Source organism: Centrocercus urophasianus, unplaced genomic scaffold (genome assembly GCF_019232065.1).
Source record: "Centrocercus urophasianus isolate 14NV4802_14NV808 unplaced genomic scaffold, USGS_Curo_1.0 seq_24, whole genome shotgun sequence".
Lineage (NCBI taxonomy): Eukaryota > Metazoa > Chordata > Aves > Galliformes > Phasianidae > Centrocercus > Centrocercus urophasianus.
The window spans coordinates 4,970,882-4,991,162 of NW_024884800.1; the positions used below are offsets into that span (position 1 = coordinate 4,970,882).

At 42.9% G+C, this 20,281-nt stretch overlaps 1 protein-coding gene across 3 annotated transcripts in view; it reads right to left on the reverse strand.

Moving 5' to 3' along the window:
- Window positions 1–20,281, reverse strand: part of MCF2 (MCF.2 cell line derived transforming sequence) — a 48,786-nt gene that overhangs the window by 6,452 nt on the left and 22,053 nt on the right. For all 3 annotated transcript variants that reach the window (XM_042824832.1, XM_042824833.1, XM_042824834.1), the window contains 21 exons: window positions 18,708–18,832; window positions 18,165–18,279; window positions 17,673–17,792; window positions 16,293–16,484; window positions 15,230–15,421; window positions 14,917–15,088; window positions 12,797–12,885; window positions 12,167–12,255; window positions 11,876–11,942; window positions 9,964–10,079; window positions 9,780–9,849; window positions 9,324–9,416; window positions 8,907–8,999; window positions 7,825–7,950; window positions 6,804–7,025; window positions 3,595–3,687; window positions 2,299–2,377; window positions 1,700–1,763; window positions 1,354–1,460; window positions 1,167–1,279; window positions 775–887 (listed from right to left, as the gene is read on the reverse strand). In XM_042824832.1, the coding sequence (XP_042680766.1) occupies window positions 775–887; window positions 1,167–1,279; window positions 1,354–1,460; window positions 1,700–1,763; window positions 2,299–2,377; window positions 3,595–3,687; window positions 6,804–7,025; window positions 7,825–7,950; window positions 8,907–8,999; window positions 9,324–9,416; window positions 9,780–9,849; window positions 9,964–10,079; window positions 11,876–11,942; window positions 12,167–12,255; window positions 12,797–12,885; window positions 14,917–15,088; window positions 15,230–15,421; window positions 16,293–16,484; window positions 17,673–17,792; window positions 18,165–18,279; window positions 18,708–18,832 (2,450 nt within the window). The remainder of the gene's footprint in view (window positions 1–774; window positions 888–1,166; window positions 1,280–1,353; window positions 1,461–1,699; window positions 1,764–2,298; window positions 2,378–3,594; window positions 3,688–6,803; window positions 7,026–7,824; window positions 7,951–8,906; window positions 9,000–9,323; window positions 9,417–9,779; window positions 9,850–9,963; window positions 10,080–11,875; window positions 11,943–12,166; window positions 12,256–12,796; window positions 12,886–14,916; window positions 15,089–15,229; window positions 15,422–16,292; window positions 16,485–17,672; window positions 17,793–18,164; window positions 18,280–18,707; window positions 18,833–20,281) is intronic.

Here is a 20,281-nt window from a genome sequence, read left to right on the forward strand (position 1 = left end):
AACAGCAAACTGAATTTCCCATGAAGCGTAAGGGCTGTAGATGCTGGCCCTGAATCCCCCATAGGGCAGCTGTGCCTGTGTGTTTATACTAAGGAGAGGCTGGCTAAAGAGAGCTAGTCAGAAATCAGTCTGGAAAGGAACTACAGGCAGGAAACTTGGCCAAAATGCTGCAAAGAACAGAAGAGGGCATGCTGCCCTCTGAGACAATAAGACCAATGGTTCAACAGGCAGAACACGGGGTATAGTAATTTCCGAGGCAATGCTCCCGGTTACAAGGAGAGAACCAGCTGTGAATTGCTATCCTCACAAGCCACAGCTATAAATACAACTGAAAGATGGTCTGCAGCTATTAACCAGTTAACACTGGTTCATTACAGCCATTTGTGGGAAGAAAATGTCTTGTAATCACTCAATATTGCTATTAATAAACCCAGAGGAAAAAAGCCAACAGCTGAGCTGGAGAAGGCATAAAGTGGGCACAGAGCTCTCACTCAAACCACCCATTTGAGCTGCAAGAGCACTACCAAGGGGCTGCTGAGATGTCAGCGTAACACAGCTCACATACCCAAGGCAAGGGAAGTCCAAACACATTTTTTAAGGCCAAACCAGAGTGTAAGGTCCCTAGACTTGTAAAGGGAATGAATTCTCTCACTTTCTGGAATAGACTGAAACCTAATCAGAAGCTGCATGGAGTGGACCACCAGGCAGGTGAGGCAGCATGGCACTGCCATGCAGGATCTTAGAGATAAGGCAAAGCAATCCTAAAATACCTACCACTGCCCCTCACCATCTTCATGCAAAAGCTGAATTTCGTCCCCATTTTTCACCAGCAGATCCTCTGATCCTCTCCTCTTGCAGTCTGCAAGGGCTTTGTATTTTCCTGGAGACTGTGGCAGAAAGAGAAAAAAATTATCTGCTTGAGCTACATTCAGTATCACACAGCCTTTATTTCTGACTGCCGCAGGGAATGTGATAGAGCACTAACAGCTACCTTAATTTAAATGGTTTCAAGGAACTGAAACAACTCATCTGATATCTCCTCATTTCCCAAATGGAGATGTAGAAAAATGAAGACATGGAGAAGCCACACCTGTCACCCAGTGAAGCCTGCTAAAGCAACACAATCAAAGCCTCAAGCTTTGGTGCTTCTTCAGTTCTGTACTAACCAGCTGGTTCCCCTCCTCCTCTTCGGTGTCTGAGCAGTTTGAAAGGTACTGGTTGCCAGACCACTCCTCCAGACCCTCACAGATCTCCAGGGACTGTGACATTCCTGGCCAGCCTGCAAGACAACATGCAGCTCAGCTGGGGAACCCTGTGCCCACACAGTGCCCCAAAGGAAGGGAGGTGCCATACTTCTGTGGGGTTTGCTCTGGGGTGACAGGAGCACGCTGTCCAGTGGCACTGGGCTGGTGCGCTCCGAGTCGTTCTCTTCTGAGCTTATGGAGGCTCTCTGCTGCTTTCTGAAAGATTAAATATGCATATACATTAGTTGTACGTGAGAAATGAAACTAAACTCCGTGAAGATTCGTAAAGCAGGATCAGAAATATTAATGGTACTTATTAATATATGCTTTTCTGAAGGATCTCAGTGCCCAGTTTCGATTGCTGGGTGGACACAAAAAGAAAACTGCAGCTCAGGTTGTGCTGTCAGATGAGTGCTCGCTGGTGCCCCCCCCCCAGAGTCACCCCAGGGACTCACCCATCACTCAGCTGGGAGGAGAGGTGGAGCTGGTCAGTGCACGAGCTAGGCTGCTGCTTCTCCACTGTGGGGAGGTCAGACATCAGATTTACATCCTTGTTTCTTAGCAGCTGTTGCACTTGAAGCATTATTTTCAAAGCTAGGCCTTTCAAACAACTCTAATGATTATTGTTTAGAGAAAACCAGACCTAGGCACTATTACAAAGAGCAGATTTAGTTATGATTAAGATGGCATGTTAGCACAAATCCAATAGCAAGCATTCCACTGAAGTCTATGGGACTGTAATATGCTTAAAACAAGGCATCTGCTATGAATCTTGTTGAATTAAGCATATGAGAACAAATGTGAAATAACTCTCCACGGTAATAGAAGAAAAAAAAGTACCTCTGTAATTCATTTCTACTTGAGCACTCGGCCTCTACAGCTCTAACTTATGTTATTTCCCTGTAATGTAGACCTCACTCCAGAATTGTGCTACTGGGTTTCTTCTGAAAATCAATTCTCTGGTGAGAATTAGTGGATTTGAAGATTTAGCAGTGTGAAAATAGGAAAGGTTCTGCAGCAGAGTGAATGCCACAGACAAATTGGTCAAATGTACCTTTTATGAGCTCCTGCTGCTTGAATAAAATTTTTCTTATTTCATTTAACCATGCCATCTTCAGATCTACTGTTTGGGCCTGAAAGAAGAGAGAATTGTCTGAATTTTGAATTATGAATCACCCATTATATTGTATGAATAGAATCTTACTTTTCAATGCTGCAATTATCTGAAATCCCCTTTCATCCAAAGCCAGCGTTAAATATAAAATATTCTTCATCTTTTTAAATTAACAATCCCACCACATCCAGACAACGCAGCAGAAATGGTGGAGACATCACTACAACCCAAGGAGTACAGGAAAAAGCACATCTGAGCATGCAATAATTCTCTTTTTAAAATCCCAAAGGGCTAAAACTATCATAGAATCACAGCATGGCCTGGGTTGCAAAGGCCCACAATGTTCATCCAGTTCCAACCCCCTGCTGTGTGCAGGTCACCAACCAGCAGCCCAGGCTGCCCAGAGCCACATCCAGCCTGGCCTTGAATGCCTGCAGGGATGGGGCATCCACAGCCTCTTTGGGCAACCTGTTCCAGTGCCTCACCACCCTCTGTGTGAAAAACTTCCTCCTAATATCCAACCTAAACCTCCCCTGTGCCAGTTTAAAACCATTCCCCCTTGTCCTATTGTTATGCTCTGGATATATGTATACCCTACATACATCTGAGTTGAAGTTTGTTACTGGATTATAACAAGGAGGAAAAAGCTCAGCAGAGGGCAAATTAAAAACAGATGTCAACAAACAATATTTTCACAAGAGGTTGTGCTTTGAACACAGCATTAGGCAAATACTTCACTCTTATAAAATGATATTCAAAATGCTACAAAAGGGGAAAATAAACAGGAAAAAAATAGGCTACTGTTCCATAGACTAATCAAACTACCATTGGAAATAGCACCATGGAAGCTAAGCCTTCACTCTGGGGGCAGTTCCAGCATCTAATTGTAGAAGAGCATGTGTTTATGTTCATTAAAGCATGAGGCCCACTTCCCATCTCAGTTCATGTAAGCTGCTAAGCACAATAAAATGTGGGTTTTTTTTTCAACTACTGGTCTATTTGAGACTGCATGTGGAATTAAAGGCTCTATTTCCAAGGACCAGCTCTGTCTCCACTTTTACAGCCCTGTACTGACTCTGAGGAGTAGCCACTGGGACAGCTCTGTGAACAGAGACATAGGCAAGGAGGAAGAAGAAATACAAGCTGAATGTCTGATAACCTTATATCCTGAGAAGATCAAGAGGAGACATTTCCACACCACTGTTTACAAATATTCAGATCTCTGAAGCTACAAACCTGCACAACGTATACCTCTTCTCTTCCACTATACCAGATTTCAAATTTTCTATGATCCCCCTTCACGTTCTCAGTTATTCCAACTGCATTCATCTGCAAAGAGAAAAGAACCAAAAAATGAAGCATGTTACAAATCTTTCCCCTTTAAAATGAATCCATGTATTTTGCACCATGCCGAATTGGCTGAAAACAGCTTTGTTTAACACATTTCATCAATTTTCATTTCAGCAGCCACTGGAAGTCACCATCTGAGTTATTCCCCCTGATTTCCATCAGCCTGCCTTATTTGCCAAAGCTTTCTTATAACCACTAATAGACTTCAGAATTTCTACTCAAGAATCAGTGGAACAAAATGAAAAGTTATCTCATGTCTCTTCCAGCATGACATTTCTGAGATGAGTTATAAGAAGCTTTACAAATGCATGGCACATGATCTGCCTACATAATTTGTGCTGTGCTATATTTTATTTACTTCAAACCCACCTGAGAAGCCCTTAGCTCCTTCAGGAATTTTCAGTTCACTCTTTTGGTCTCTGACCCATCCACTGAGCACAACATGCAATTACTGTCCCGTTCCTGATATTGCATAAACTTGTTTCTTGTTTAAAGCAGATTTTGCTAGCAATTCACCACTGATTAACAGATGATCAAAAAGTCAAGTATTCCACTTTTATGTTTTGAAACAGATCTAATAATAATGGTATCATATCATTAATTATTCACACAGGTGGCCATAAGCAAATCCAGTACAAATACAAATAAAGCCTGAGAAAGAACATCTGTTAAACACTGCTGATCCTTTCTGACTATGTGCCTGGTCAAAGCTTTTGTCTGCAAGGCTACAACAGTTACAGGTGGGATCACACGGTCAAGCTCTCTGTTCCTACTTACTCTCTCAAAGGTTGACACCCATTTCAGTGACTATGAAGAGCCTCAGGAGAAAGGAAGCAAGCTGCTAATTAGCTTTCTTCATTTCTTCACTGGTATAAATAGCAGAGCTCTTGTGAACTTGCAGGAAACTCCAGACTCAGCAAGGAAGGGCACTGAACAGCAAGCAGCATTTCCCAGCCCCTCTTTGTCTCTCACTGTTGCGCACAATGAGGTTTCACCAAAGTCTCCAGGTCTGTACTGATGATTAGAACTGAGACTGATCACTGACTAAAGCCACAGACCATTTGCACATCTGCAATCTCACACATATCCATTCCTTTATTTAAAACTGCTCCTATTTAAAAACACACAGGTTAAAACCTGCAGCACAGCCTTGCCATGAAGGCATTATATCTCAGCAAACTTCGGGCTTGTGCAGTATGGTGCCACAATGCCACGGAAAGCGAGATCAGGCTCTACTCTGACTGTAGGCAACTGCAACACTGAGATGTTGAAAGGGAAACCTAGAGAGCACTCATCCAGACTCCCATTTCCAGTTCTGTGCTGCCCCTCTGGATTGGCAATTCCACCTGGTGTCCACTACAGAACTGCCCAGGCATCAAGATACCTGGAATTTTAGATTATCCACTGTAAGGACACGAAGGAAGGTTCCATAAATAGGTGTATTTATGCCACGTTGATTCACGTTAGAGTATTTTAAAATATCTCTTCCTCCTTCCAAGCAGGATTTACTGTCCCTCCAGCTGCAGTTTGCTGCAATGCAGATGGAGGTGGCTGAGCTTAACGCTTTGGGATGGCATCCATCTGCATCACCTTCCACTGTGGCAAAAGGCAGACAATCTACCTTGCACTGCAATGAGTTATGAACCTGCATGCTTCAAGTTACTGAGTATCAGCTGAAGAAATACTTATTGCTGGCTATTTTATATAACATTTAAAATATTATCTTGCTTTTAAAGTCTGCCTGTTTGGGGAAAGTTTTGGGGTTTTGTTTTTGCTGTTTCTACACATGTCCGGTTTCACCGCTTCCATGAAACAGCTTTCTTTAATTCTGAATCCCTGCAAAGCATTCTGGCAAGGAAAATTAATTCCATGATACTATCACCAATCAACCAAATGCTGAGCTCAGGAAGCGTGGTTTTACCCTCAGGACAGCAATTCTGAGAATCTGTGTGCACGGATGTATTAATGCTTCAGCATCCAGGCATTCTCTAACCACAACCTCTCACCTTAGCAATCAAAAATGCTGGAAAATGAGCCCCTCCTAGACAAAAACTGGCCTGAATGTCTGGACTCTTGAACACAAAATTTTCTCCTCTGAGCAGGTTTCTCCATGCTGCCTCTTCAGATCTTTCAAAAGCACACACGGCAAAACAAGTGCTACAGGGAAAACAAGCTCCCCAGAAAGAAAACTATGTTGTTTGGGAAAAGCACTTAAGTAGCTAAACATATGGACTGGGATTTGTTTTTAATACACAATTTGTAATGTGCACCAGAGCTGAACAGACTTATCTACTGTAACATCCTTGAAAGGTTTCTGACTGCTGGTGTCATCTCTCTCCCCAGACCCCATGTAGATCAGGAGACTCACAGCATCTGGGCTCAAAGGCTCAGCCTCCAAGTGCCCATTTGCTTTGCCATTCTGTGACGTACCTATATTGCTTTATTGTTTATCAAGAAAAATGAGGCAGAGTGTTGAGACAAAAAGCTCGTGTTAGAAGTGCTCATCAGACACAATAAGCCAGACGGTCTCTTTTAGAGAAGCAGTTTGGGATTTTTATTGACAAGAGTTGGCATTTATAGGCTTGGGGCAGTTGTTTACGTCCCTCCTGTTTAGCCAGAGGCTGTTCTCCTTGCCTGATAATTATGTTTCTAGCTGCAGCTGGAGCCTGCCAAAGGAGAAAAGCATAGGAGAGGAAGAGCAGTGATACCCCTCCTCCTGGCTGTGCAGCAGGAGGCTGTGCCTCCTTGGAGACCAGGAACATGAGGAGCCCTGATTCTTCCAAGGAGCTGGGCATGACAGCAGTTCATGCTGTCCATTTCATGCTTTCCTTTGTCCTGGAAAGCGGACTAGAGGAGGGAAGAAGGCACATCTCCATCCCTGGGACTTATCCAAAGCACTGCTTCTCTGGCAGCTGCCACTCCATAATCCGCTACGTTACTACATCAACCGGCCTTTCATGGTACCTCCATTTGGAGCATTATAGTCCTTGATAGCAGAAACCAAGCCACTGCACTACTGAAAACATACTCTCTGGGTTCACAGAGTTAACAGTTTACAATCCCCATGGCAATGGCCACAAAGAAAAAATCCTTACTTTCAGAAAATGCTTAAAACTGTAAGATGAAGTTTTATCATATCCATCTCCGTGATCCTCTCGCTTCTTGCAGAAGACCAAGGCTTTCTCATATAGGAAGAGATGCCTCTGCATTGGCTTGAACCTGGCAAGATCCTTCATTTTTGTGGGGCCTTTTCGGTGTCCTGTCCAAACACTGAAAGATCCTTGCATCAATACTTTTCCTAGTTCACTCAAGTCGCCCTGGTGAAAGTATGACAAACACGTATTAAAAAGTTTACATCGATTAAAATGTAGGAGGACTGTGCAAACAATGAAGGGCAATGGGGCCAGCTCTGTTCCAAGGCACGTCACTCTAGGAATAGGTCTTCCTGGAAGGATCAGATGATCTTTTGGGAGTGATGGCATGGTGCCAGGAGGGAAGAAGAGGTCTCAGACACAAGCCTACAGTTAGTCTATGCAAAGGAATACAAGTCAATAACTGGAAGGTAAGAAAACTTGCCAGCACCCAGAAAAGATCATTTCAAGGGTTACCCCACATCAGTGAGACGAGAGCTGAGCCTGAACAGAGGTTGTGCAGAATGGGAAGAAAAGGATTTTTCAAGTAGGCCAGGAATGTGACCAGCAGCTCAGCCATCCACTCAGCACTCCCTGAATCCCTAGGAAGGACAGCCACTTCAACAGGCAAGGATCAAAACCTACTTTAGGGTGTATTTAATTAAAGGTTGAATGAGAAATACGATGACAGCCAAGCTCAGTTATAAGGTGAACCATTTGAGAACTAAGGTAGATTCTGAAAAAATGCTCCCAGGAACCACAAGGTGGCAAATGTGGGAACTATGCAACTTCACATACAGTTTGGATGGGAATAGCTTCCAAAATCCTGAAATCAAATGGAAGACTGACATCTATAAGCTTCCTGATGCCATTCAGGTTGCAATTGTTCTAATGTGGTTTTAAGTTCCTACATCCTGGGACACCAACCACTTCCAATATATCAACCAGCACTGTACAAGTTCTTCAATTACTGAAATCTACTCACGTCATATCCTGTTATTGAAATCTGATGCATAGAGTCATTGACTGATTTTAGCAAATCCAGCATTGCAACCAGAGCTTCTTGAAGTTCCTGAACTCCATCACAGCTTGTGCTGTACTTTAACAACTCCTGAAAATAGAAATGGAAGAACATGTGCTTGCAACTGAACAAAGCAAACTTTTTTCCAGCTCACCAAAGTTTCCAATGTCCAAGAGCAAGCTGCACTCCCTGAGTTTCTTTTTTCATATGTCAGTGGAAAAAGCACTAATTGTAAACCAGTCAATATGAGGTGTGGAATATCACTGTCCATTTTCTCTGGGTTTCTTTGAGGACAGCACCAGGTTACAGAGTGGCATCACTCTTACCTGAGTTCTTTGTGTTGCATTTTCCTGCTTGATAAGAAATGGCAAATATGACTCAGGTTTGGCATCGGCTGCTAATAAGGCACAAATGCATTCATATGAGTTTGCAGTAGATGACTGTCTTCAGTTTGGCAGACAGAAGGAAGATTTTATAAATCCTGGAGCCTTCAAGCCAATAAGCAGAAGACAGAATTGGCAACACTATGACCGATATAAAATTATTCTCATATTTCATATCTCCTCTGCCTGCTTAGAGCCTCGTGTACTCATTCCTCATTCAAGAAACTGGAAGGTGAGATTCAACAACCTTCAGAAGCTACCACCCCAGTTCTCTGTAAAGTGGGAAAGGCAGCATGCTCTGCATCAGAATGGGGACAAAAGGATGAATGCATTAAAGATTATGGGCACTACAACAACCCAAGCAGAAGAGATGAATCAATGTGGTAGGTTTTCATTCATCACACCCTTACGGACATCTCTGGTTCATTTTTCTTGCATTTTACATCTCTGAACAGACTCAGTTCTTCTCCCCACTAAAACAACATGTTAAAAGTACACACTCCTTCAGGTATAAAAAATGTCAACCTTGCTGAACTTCACTTTGGAGAGCCAAGCTCAGCAACACGTAACCTAAGGCTTTATTTAGAGGTAAACTTTAACTGAAAAATAAAATGGAAAACAAATCTATCTCCAAATGCCATTCAAAAGCAGTGTCTGAAATACCTTCAGAAGCAACTGGTATTTTGTCAGGCGCTGCACTGGTTTGAGCAAATAGGAATCCAGCCCAAGTTTGTGCTCTAATTTTCTTTGGCACTCCTGAAACAAAGAATTCATACTAGGTAAGCTATGTGCTAACAATCTGCAGTTATTCTAACAGCATGAGTAATATGGTTTGAAGACTTCAAAGATTTCATGTAAGACTGTTCTGTAGTTCATATAACGAAAGAGATTTCATAAAAACACATGATGTGGATGGATCTGCCTTAAATTCTTTGTATACAAGCAACTCCAACTGCCATTTTGGTGCAGCTTTCACGCAATGGCAAACGGAATGCACTGCAGAAACAGTGGAGTGCTGAGAATGGTGTTTAGGATAAGTGCCCCAGGATGACACTGCCTTGATAGAAATTAACATCTCACCTGGAAGAAGGTGCTCTCAGAGCACTGCCTCCACAGGGACTCTGACCGGGGCTTGTTCTGACAATATTTCTCATACATCTGGAAATCCTCTCTCTGCAAAGAAAGCCAAAATGCAAGTCAGGCACATGTATGCAAGCCTGCTGGGCAGCTAAATAGAAGGAATACCTGAACTGTAACGTGCTTTTATCTCTGCTTCCAAGTATAACATCTGAAAGTCAGAGTTCGGGTAAAAGAGCCACTGCTGAGAAGCAGAATGCTTCTTGAAGCAAGTCATCATGACTGCTGCTTTCCCCCATCTGCTGCTGTCCGCACAGTTGCATTCCCTCCCTTGCTGTTGGAATTACATATCAGAAGCACCTCATCCAAGTGACACAACTAAGATGTTGAAGAGTGCAAAGCACAGCAGAAACATTGGCCTTAAAAAGTCTGTCTCATATGTGAAAATGAGTCACCAACCCTGTCTAGGAAACAAAATCCCACTCTCTCGGGTGCTCCCAGGCAGCTTTCCAAACTGTGCAGGAATATTCTGCAAGAGACAGGGGAAGAGACAAAACGCAGCTGTGAGCAAGGTACTTCTTGGGTGCTTCATCATTACAGGAAATCAGTGAGGCAAAGAGGGGGAGGAGAGCCAGCACCATACTTGTTGTGGAAGTCGTATATCTCGGGCATGTTTCCAAAGAGGACATCCTTCCTGTTCCTCAGCACGGGAGGCATAAGGATGACCATGGCAGGGTTGTCCATCTCAGCTCTGTAGCCCTGCAGGATGCAAAGTGGGTTAATTGCTCCGTTTTTCAGGCTTTTGCTTGGCACCTCCCCAGAGGCAGAGGACAAGGGGATGTGAGCAGACTTCCAGTATAATCTACTTCATTTCAAATTTCTACATCCCTGTTGTTTAGCACATCAGCCTTCAGTACACAGGCAAGCGGGGCTGTGGTCCAGCAGAGAATGGCATGGGACAGCTTTCCTAGGGTGAGTGAATGCTGTGGAGTCATTCTGATAACAAAAGGCAAATTGCAGTCACTTTCTGCTCACTACAGCCCAGCTGATCCCACAGGAATACTTGTCTGGGTTAAACACATCCGCTGTTACAGCCCTGGGACACGAGTGACAACCATGTTTGTACAGAACGTGCAGTCACAGATGCTGTCACAAGATCCAGTGTACAAGGTGATTTGTTACAGAGCAGAGAAGGCCTGTGATCAAATACCACAATCAATGGGCTTTTTGCTCTTGCACAAGACATGCTCAACAGCAGATCTTGCTCTCCTCAATTCCTGCTGCCTCAGGAGTCTGTCCCCTATCGCCCCACCTGCCTCTTGCACTCACAGCCTCCCAGAAGGAAGCCTTTGCTGCCAACTGCTGGGTGGAATTAGCAAACAGTGCAAAGCTCTGCAGGAAAATGACATTACTGCATCAACACAAAACCAGCTACCAGATATGGTAAATATCCTAAATGTAGAAGAGGAGAAAGGCAGAGCCAGCACTCAGGACCATCTCTGCAAAGAAAACAGCAAAAAGCTATTGGCAGCAGCTCAGGCAGCTCCTGCCAGTCACTAAGTGCTGCACAAAACTGAGGTCAATTTAATAGAAGTAGCAAATGTTTGCTAAAACATGCTTAGTATGTATGGCATATCTTCTTTGGCTTTTCATACTAATCTCTTAATTAATTATGGTTTAAATCAGTATTCCTTCCACCAAGCAGGCGTTCTGTATTTGATTAAGGATGCAGCAGAAGATAAGTATCTGGAAAATCAGTCATTTTTATTTAACTACTGCAAGGAAGTTTCACTCTTCTATGGAAATGTTATTTTCAGACAACTTAGCTTGCCTTGTCCACCGTCCCCTATCTGGACTGGACACAGCAATAAACCCACATACCTGCCAACTGCTTTATCACATCAAGTGCAGTTTAACAAAACAAAAGCCAATCAGTGCAAGGCAGTTCTGTGTAACTGTGTAGCTACCTGCAGCTGAACAGATTTATATGGCGCTTGTTCTCAGGTCAGAGAAACATAATCAGGATGAGGTAATTAACAGTGACTTGCTTCATTCAATCAGCAAGTGGCATTGTGGAACAAAATACATGTGTTAAAAATAGCAGCACAGAAATTACAATCTGCTTTCTGGATTAAGAAATGCACTTTATACATCCACAAACCTCAAAGCATTGAGACAGAAACCTTCGAAACATAAAACACAACCTTCTTTCATCTCCAAAAGGTAAAGAACTGAGGGAGCAGTTAAAAAACACCAGCTCTTTGTACATGTTCACAAGCAGTGATAGAACTAATTACCAGTGCATGTGTGTACAAACAGAAGGCTTCTTCCTCATTCTGGATGAAAAGTTCATCCTGACACCAACTGTTCCTGCAGATGCCTCCTACTTAGAAATAAAAAGGGAGAAAACTTGAAAATTCATGACTAGCTGGGGGATCTGACAGTTTGGTGGAAACCTGTCCTGTCACATTTCTGCTTCGTTCGACAGAGTGGCAGGTGCTCTTTTGTACAAGTCACCAGGGAGCAATAATGAGCAATCTGAAGAAGTCACTCACCGTCAGAACAGTGAACAGTTCCTCTACATACACTCTCTCCGTTTCTATAAGCTCATTTATGACATGGCTACAAGAAAGAAATATATATATATATAATGTCTGCATTAGAAAAAAGCACAGGCAATTTGTGCAAGCCTAAAACACAGTATGACCTCATTAACAACCAACACAGGGATGACAAAATAGGCAAAAATGCAAGAGATGACATCAAGCACTATGACGTACATGGATGGTGAAAGGGCTGACCAGAAACACATCAGTGAGAGTGATTTAAACTGGGTGAAAGCTTACCCTTTCAGTATATCTAAGTTGTCATCACTGTCTGAAATAAAAGACTGCAAGGAATTCCGTTTTTCCTGATAATCGTGCATTACTTCAATCTGGAAAAGAAATGGGATGGACCTGAAGGAGCTGCAGAGGTCACTGCAGAGGCAGGATAAGCACAGCCCTTAGTGCAGCTCCAGAATCTTGGGGAAGGATGAAATATGCTGCTTTTTTAAGAAATCCTTTGTGCCACTGAACTTCAGAAGAGCAAAGCTTCTACTGGGCAGCCAGAAAGTCCCAGAAATTATTATGCTACGTAATATCTGGAAGTACTGACAACATTCATTCATGCAGAAACCAGAGAATGGTCCCCACAAGGGAAATATTTGATGTCTATTTGCAAGATTCTGCATCCACACAGTTATGCAAATTCAGGGAACAACACCATATCTGTTACTTGGCAAAACAACCCAAGATAGAACTCAGATGCTGGGCAAATCCAAATAAACTACAGGAATAAGAAAGGTCAAATATTTTTTAAATTAAAAAAAAAAAACAAACTTCCTCACATCCCGATCTGAATGCAGTCAATTTTTCCCTTTTTCAGATGGGTTCTCAGTCTATAAAACACATTCAGATTTTGTTACCAATTATTACCTTGCGAGAACTTGGAGTTTTTCTTGATGTTTTCTTCCCAGGGAGAGAGAGGTCAAATGAAAATTTCAAACTAGAATTAAAATCCACACCTTGGATAGAAAAAAAAATAATCATTCCATAATGTACATCTATTGTGACAGAGATGGTTCAGAGAGTAGCTAACAAGACATGAAGAGAAATGGGATATATTTTAAGAACAAGTGATTAGTTAGCAAATACTACAAGCAAAGTGACTCATCAGACAGGGCTTCAAACCCAGGGCTAACTTGAAAGAGGAATTGGGTGTCCTCAGACCACAACAGAAAGAAGAAAAAAAAGGAAAAGAGGACAAAAGTAATGCACTGAGAGGTGGTTTGGTTTCAATCCACGCCATCAAACCCACACATCTCAAAGCACTCCCGGCGGAGCCCAGCGTGTCTTTGACACTGCGCATCGCCCAGCAGGACGGCAGCATTTTGATGTCTGGTGTCAAATGGAGGCCTTATTAAAAAGCTCTCTCAGCGTGATCTATCCAGAGAAGAGCCTTTTGTCTTTCCCCTCTTGCTGGCTGTGCTCATTTCAACATGCCTGATCACTTCTCTCAGGAATATGATTAATGGAGGATACCTGTGCTTTGTGATGGAGTGCTCTGCCTAGAAAAATGCACATCACATGAAGGCAGTGCAATGAGCACATCTGGCCTGTGGATGATGGCCTACAGCATCCCACAGAGATGGCCAGACCCCTATTACTGAAACCATTTCTCCTTAACGCTTTCCTGCTTCTAGAAAGCTGAAAAAACCTGTGTAAAATGGGCAGTATTTTAGTTTAAAGATGGAGTTTTTTTGTCTTGTATGGAAACTCAGAGGGCATGCAATGTGGCATTGGCAGGAGATGAGAAAATCTAGGCTTTATTTGCAGCACTGGTCTGAAGCTACTCTACTGAGTAGCTTCATTCCCTTCATTCCACTAGCTTTCTTACTTACACTATTAGCTCCCTGAATTGGAGCCACTTTTACTGCTTGTACGACACCTGCTACAATTCATCACAGCCAATCCACACTAATTCATCATAAACAAATTTGTATCAAAGCAGATCAATGGTGCATTGATCATCTCATGCAGTCATACTTCATATTCCCACATAACAGCATACCCCTGGTTTAAAACACACCAACACTGCTTTAAAGTACTTCTGAATACTGATACATAAAGGGCTGCTAAAGATGGAAGCTTTAATGATATCATTTAACGTTAACATTGTGCTACATCTCATTAATAAAATGAAGGCAGAACATGCAGCAACCTCAGTTCAGCCAGAACTGGTACCTTTATGGGCATTAATTATTCCACAATTGGGATTTAAGGATGACATTCTCAAAGAATCAAAGGCGGCTGAACATCCAGCTTGTCACTTATGTTCATGAGATTCAGCTCCTTGTGTATCTAGGCTCCTTTGCAAACGTCAGTCTAATTTTATGTCAGTTCTAGCCCACGACAGCTAAGGAGATTGTCACCAAGAACAGGTTTATAAATAGGTTTCAGGCTATGGAATGGGCTAACAAATTTATGTTTTGTTTCCTCCCCGTATCACTAATTTACCAGTTCATCCATGTAAGATGCTAGGAAAACAGAAGTGGAAGTAGGAACTGTTTTCAGCTGACTTTTTTCCACTGAACAGTTAGCAAAAGCAAATACCAAGCAAGCAGTCCCACTGAGCCACCCAGAGCTGTGTTCCTGCGCAAGGAGTGCAAAATACCTTGCACTCATTTTACCAAGTCATCTTTCTCCTTTCCATGTGGCTCTTACCAGTAAGAGAACATACTAAGATATTCGGTAGCTCCAACATGTTTCAGAAAAATATTAAACACCCAGGAAACCATGGGAGCCCTTCTCATAGCTGGGAAGTGCACGAGGAGCCAACACAACAGCACAGAGTGATTCACGACCATCTAGCCCACGTATTCAGTGTGAGGCTTCCACACCCCATTCCTTGAACAGAAATGGGAAGCTAGACAAAAATTGGAAGACCAGTAACTCTACAGTAACTCTACAATCTGAAGTAAGTGCTGGTTGGTTTCTCAAGTTGTGTTACTCATCCTAAAAATGATTATCTGAAAATAATCATGGAGATACTTGACCATGTTTAGGAGAAAACAAAGGTGACTTTGATCGTGGTGGGTTTTCTGGCCGAGGGGCCACCAGCTGGACGGGCCGCACGTGCTTATCCAGCAGCTTCTTGAAGCAGGACTGACGATTCTCAAACATGCTTCGAACATTTTCAAGCTTCACCTGCACTGACTGTATCTGGCACTGTAGAGTGAAAAAGACTTCTGTCATCAAATAACTACTGCTATTATGCACTTGGAACCAAAGCAGAAAACAGTAACGCTGATGGTGCTGCAGTGCAGTCAGATTTTGCTTTTCACTTGGGTAATTGGGGTATTGGCTTACCTTCAATTCAGCTGTTAAGACTGACTCAAAATCATACTGTAGGGATTGGGGATCATAGTTTAAGTAGGGCGAAGAGCTTTCAAGAAATCTTTCTATGTCCTGGAGAGCTTTCTGAGCACCTTCTTTAGACTGGCACTTGTCCATCTGCTGGTTGGCAAGCAGGTAGGCACCCTCATCACAACACTGCAGGGCCTGGGGAAAACACAGAGCAAGAGCCCCTGCTAAATCAAGGTATCCATGACAAGTATCATTTACCAGCTCCACATTTTCAACGTGGAGCTCATCAGTACTCGTGAAAACCCAAACAGCTATTGCATTTTGACCACTAGCACAACCATGAGTGCAAGGAGCCCGGGAGAGGGCTCTGCCCCACAGCAGAGATGCTGCAGTGCTCATTTCAGACAAATCCCCACAGGTTAATGCAACGTTGTAGTGAAGAATGCAGGGGAAAAAAAAAGTTTCCTAATTGTCCTAAACAGTGAAATGGAACAGGGTCAGACTTCAGTGCTTTTCTCAGCAGCCTCAAGCACGCTGAAGCTGTGTGCCTTCTGGTCTAATTAGCATGAATTTCTCCAAATGTATTTTGGATGCTGATTAAGATATCAATGAGCAGTGGAGCCACATGACTCCACTTCCACACTAATACAGAGCAACTGTGCCTATTTACCAATCTGTCATCTTATTTTAAAGTCACTTACATTCATACACTTAACAAATTGCTAATAAAAAGAAACCCACAGAGTTTATTTGAAAGCATTACCTCTACTGCACTGGGTATGGAAACTTCAGAAGTCAACTCATACATGGATGCACCATGAAAGTGTGAGCAACAGAAGCTAACTTCTGGTGTTCGGCATTGCTTTCTAGAGATGCCCACCTTTTTCTGCTGACTGTTCACAGCACCTGTTTGCTAACTTAATCAACTGAGTCAAAGCACTCTCCAGGCTTTGGAGGAGTACCTGCTTAACAAAAGTCACTGAAGCAAAGCTGCAAATTGTAGATGCTACCAGCTGTAGAGAGGCCAACCATCTGCTTCAAGGGGCACCGTATCTCCAAGCTTTACCTGCTGAAGGCGAGTATGAAGATCCAAGGTCTTCTGCAGCCGCATTTGCTTCCTTTTGATCTCATCAGACAAGACATCAGAATGGTGCCGCAGCTCGTTGCATTGCTGGCAGATTAAGTTGAGTGCATAGTGATGATTTGCTGCTAGCTGGTGTCCATGTAGTATCACCACCTGAGCCTTCCCTATCAGATCCTTCAGTGAAAGGAAGAGAAAAGATTGCATGCTTACTGAAATAATGCCAAAACATCGACATATATCAACATGCACTTGCTCTTCTTACCAGATTTCAGGTACACATAGAGATGACTGCTATTAGGAGTAGCCAGAATAGGTGGCTTACGCAGGATAAAATGTCACCCATCATCTGGGGGAAAAAAGACTTTTGCCACCCAAAAGAAGGATGAAGATGATGGTATCTCACCAAGCTAGCACTGCTGTGAATGGCTGCTGGCAATGCAATGCTGCCATTTGCAGGAAATGCAGTCTAAGAAAAGGCAGCTGATGTCCAATTTAAGCACACTATGCTTGTAAGCATGACAGAGACTTTCAGCAGCTACAGCAAAACAAGTCAGGCTCTTTGTAGTAGAGCTTGATGCAAAGAACATGCTGCCTTGTCTGCAGCTCCTGGCGAGTGCAGTGTTACATCTTCCCCAGGACCGGCGTTCTGCTAGGACTGCTTCCCTGCTGCATGGTATGCCTGGCCCTTTGTTCTTCCTGCCTCGCTCAATAAAGTATCTTTCAAAAGGCAAAAAAACCCAACAACCCTTAGACATTCCCTTAGACATTAAGAACGAGGGCTCTCGTTCTTAAATAAACCTCTAGGGGTTGTGCCTAAATCCCTAAGGACTTGTCTATAGCTCCTGGCCCACTAGTTAAGCACTGCCCTTTGCAGAAGTCACATCCTCAGTGGGGTTCCTGTGAATCATCTCACTTCACTCCTCTTTCTGCTGCATCTCTTAGTCTTCCTCCTCCATATGTTACATTCAAATCACAGACGCTTAAAGATAGCGATTTTTTTGCCTCTCCATGTGCCTGGTAACAAGTCTCTGTCTATTAGCACTGCTAAAAGCACTTAACATATAAATAATTCTTCTTCCAGCTCATTAACTCCCACATTTCCCCTATGTTCAGACATTTATCTGCTCTGGATTTTCATGGTGGCTCAGCAATTTATTTTAACTACGATAATTAAATATCCTGGTTTTCAGTGTGATCACAGTGCTGCTGCAAAGAGCACGAAGACATGAAATCAATCTTTTCCTCCATCTACTTACCAACAAACTGCACCAGAAACAGGCCATTTTAGAAAAGACCTACCACAAGAAGAGAGCATGCCTCTTATGTTTCATTAGTGCATCAGTCTGTGACAGATGTACTCACCTGAGCCATGCCATCAAAATGACTCAAGTCCTTCAGCCTCTGTTTCACTTGGGAGACACTGTCCCCAGTGTCGGGCAGTTCTGCTTGTTGACCCATTAAAAATTCAATGGCATTCTTGACCTAGACATACACACCCAAACAAAAAGACTGCTGCAAAATGATACAAAGCACAGACAGAAAATCATTCTCAGTTCAAAATCAATCACACTTCAGGCAACTGTTAAATCCAGTAATAAAATGAGTTTCCAAGAGCTAATTTCTACGTTCAAAGATGCTTCTTCTCAGGTAAATCTGTGGCTGCAGGGCAGTGATACCCAAATTAGCTCTGAATGAGGAAGAACAGCAGTCTTCCCAAGTGAGTTAGCCCTGCTAGTCAGAGTTAAGGAGCAGCAGCATAAATTAAACACTCTCAGAATAGAAAGCATAAAAATCTCTCTCTTCTCCCCCTTTCCCCAAGTCTTCTGCACACAGAAATAGTGCATCTGTTAATACCTCTTGAAAACTTTGCTCAAACTTCCACAGTTGTAAATACTGCTCCATTTTCAACTGATGTTTTTCCCAGAAGCCATCAAAAGCAGTCTCCATCTCCCGCAGCTGCCCGAGTAGCCTGGAGTACATAAAAAAACACAGCATTAGAACAGATGGACAAACAGATGGACAAGCCCTAGAAAGACACTCTAGTCAGGACCCCAGTTCATCTCTCAGGAGAAATGAACCGATATATGTATGTCAGAGGCTTTCCACGAAATCATCACTGCAGATGACAGTAGCTGGGTGAAGAAGTTGTTGCCATCACCATTTTATCAGAATAAAACCTGAGAGCCCAGCATGGGGCTGAATCTGTTCCACAGCCCCATCACAAAGCCTGGAAAAAATATCAGAGTAGGTCAAAGTTGACAGAAATCAGCCAGGAAATCAACGGGTATGGAGCAAAGCTGGTATTTCTGTCTGCAAGTTTTTGATAGATACATCCATGCTGAAATAGCCCACGTTTCCACTCAAAGATCAGGCAAATCAGCAACATGCTGCACTCACCTATTCACAGTGTCCCAGTCTCCAGGCCTCTCACGGTGCTGGTCCTGGCTGCATTCACCCACATCAGGCTCTTCTAAATTGCTTAAAAGCAACTTTCCTTCTTTTGTGACTGCTGTGATATCTTCCTGCACAATGCAAAACATTTCTGATTCAGGCTACTCCGTGGGAGGTAAGGGTAAAGCATTTCGTGTTGCTCTCTTTTCTGCTTCCCTGCCATAAGTGGAGCACTGGTACCCATCAGAGCAAAGGACTCCCAGCAACATTTAGCTCCCTTAACCCTTGGATGTGGGACTGAACTACAGACTGGTCACCACCCCGGGTGGGAACTGGCAAGCATGAAAACATGAGACCACGGAATGATTCAAGATGCACAGCACTACCATGGAGCTGCGAGCAGGAGGAATTATATTAAATATTTATCTGCAAGTCCATGCTTTCATTCAGGTATTTCTGCTGTTTAGGGATGTGCTTTTCCATGATGAAATGTTGCACAGCATTTGTTAGCAGGCAGGTGGCCGCTATTCCACCCTGTTACATCTCATTCCCAGAGCCCTAAATTCTCCTTTTGATGCAAAGCCTTTCATTGTATGTCAGACAAAGTAGCTGAACTGCCTAACAGGTGCTAACTTGATTTTGTCCCGTTCAGGATATCAAAGAGGTTAATTTCTCAGTTGCTCTGTTTTATTAATTTCTGTCAATTTTTCATCAGGTTTGCATCTAGCTTTTGTTCAGTACTACAGCTACATAAATTATCCTGATCAACTCATTATTTGGTCACAGGAATCAGCTGCACCAATCTTGTGGTTGTCAAGAGACATGCAGGGACCCTACGTCTCACAATCTGCACACAGTTTCTCATCAGCTTTCATCTTTCATGGTCTTAGAAGGAACAAAACAAAACAAAGCCAATGGAACTGATTTCAGTCAGAAGCCCAAGAATGTTTTTGATATTTTAAATTAATAGATGTGGCATTAAAAGCAACAGATGGCTTCTACTAAGTGCTGCTGTGCTTTATATGCAAATGAAAACAGATAATGTGCCATATTTCACCCCAGAGAAAAGTGTGTACAGCTGACTTGCTTATATGCAGGACTAAGTTGGGTAACCCATATTTTCTCCCTACGCTTTGGACATAATCTGAAGCACAAAATCTAATTCAGTCATACATCAACATATGCAGCTGCTGTTGTACTACAGCTCTGCTCATTTCCAAAGAAGAAATAAGGGACTTGCATTAGCTATAATTGCACTTGCTGTATATGTGTACATGTCTATTCAGACATGACTAGACACAGCATCCTTCAGATGTCATCTGGGGTATTTCTAACTGAGAAATCACTGTCACAAGGACGACAAATTATTATAAATGAGAATAGATCCTCTTCTTTGATTTACACAAATGAATAAAGCAAAGGACCTCATTCTTCAACTGCACAGCACTGCTATTAGCATGGGAAGTGTTATGAATTGAGGGCCTGGGGATGTGCCTATGCTGTCCCAGGAAGACGCAGGAGCATCTTTCAAAGCTGCAAAGACAGCAGCAGCTGTCTGCTCTACATCTTCCACTAAATCC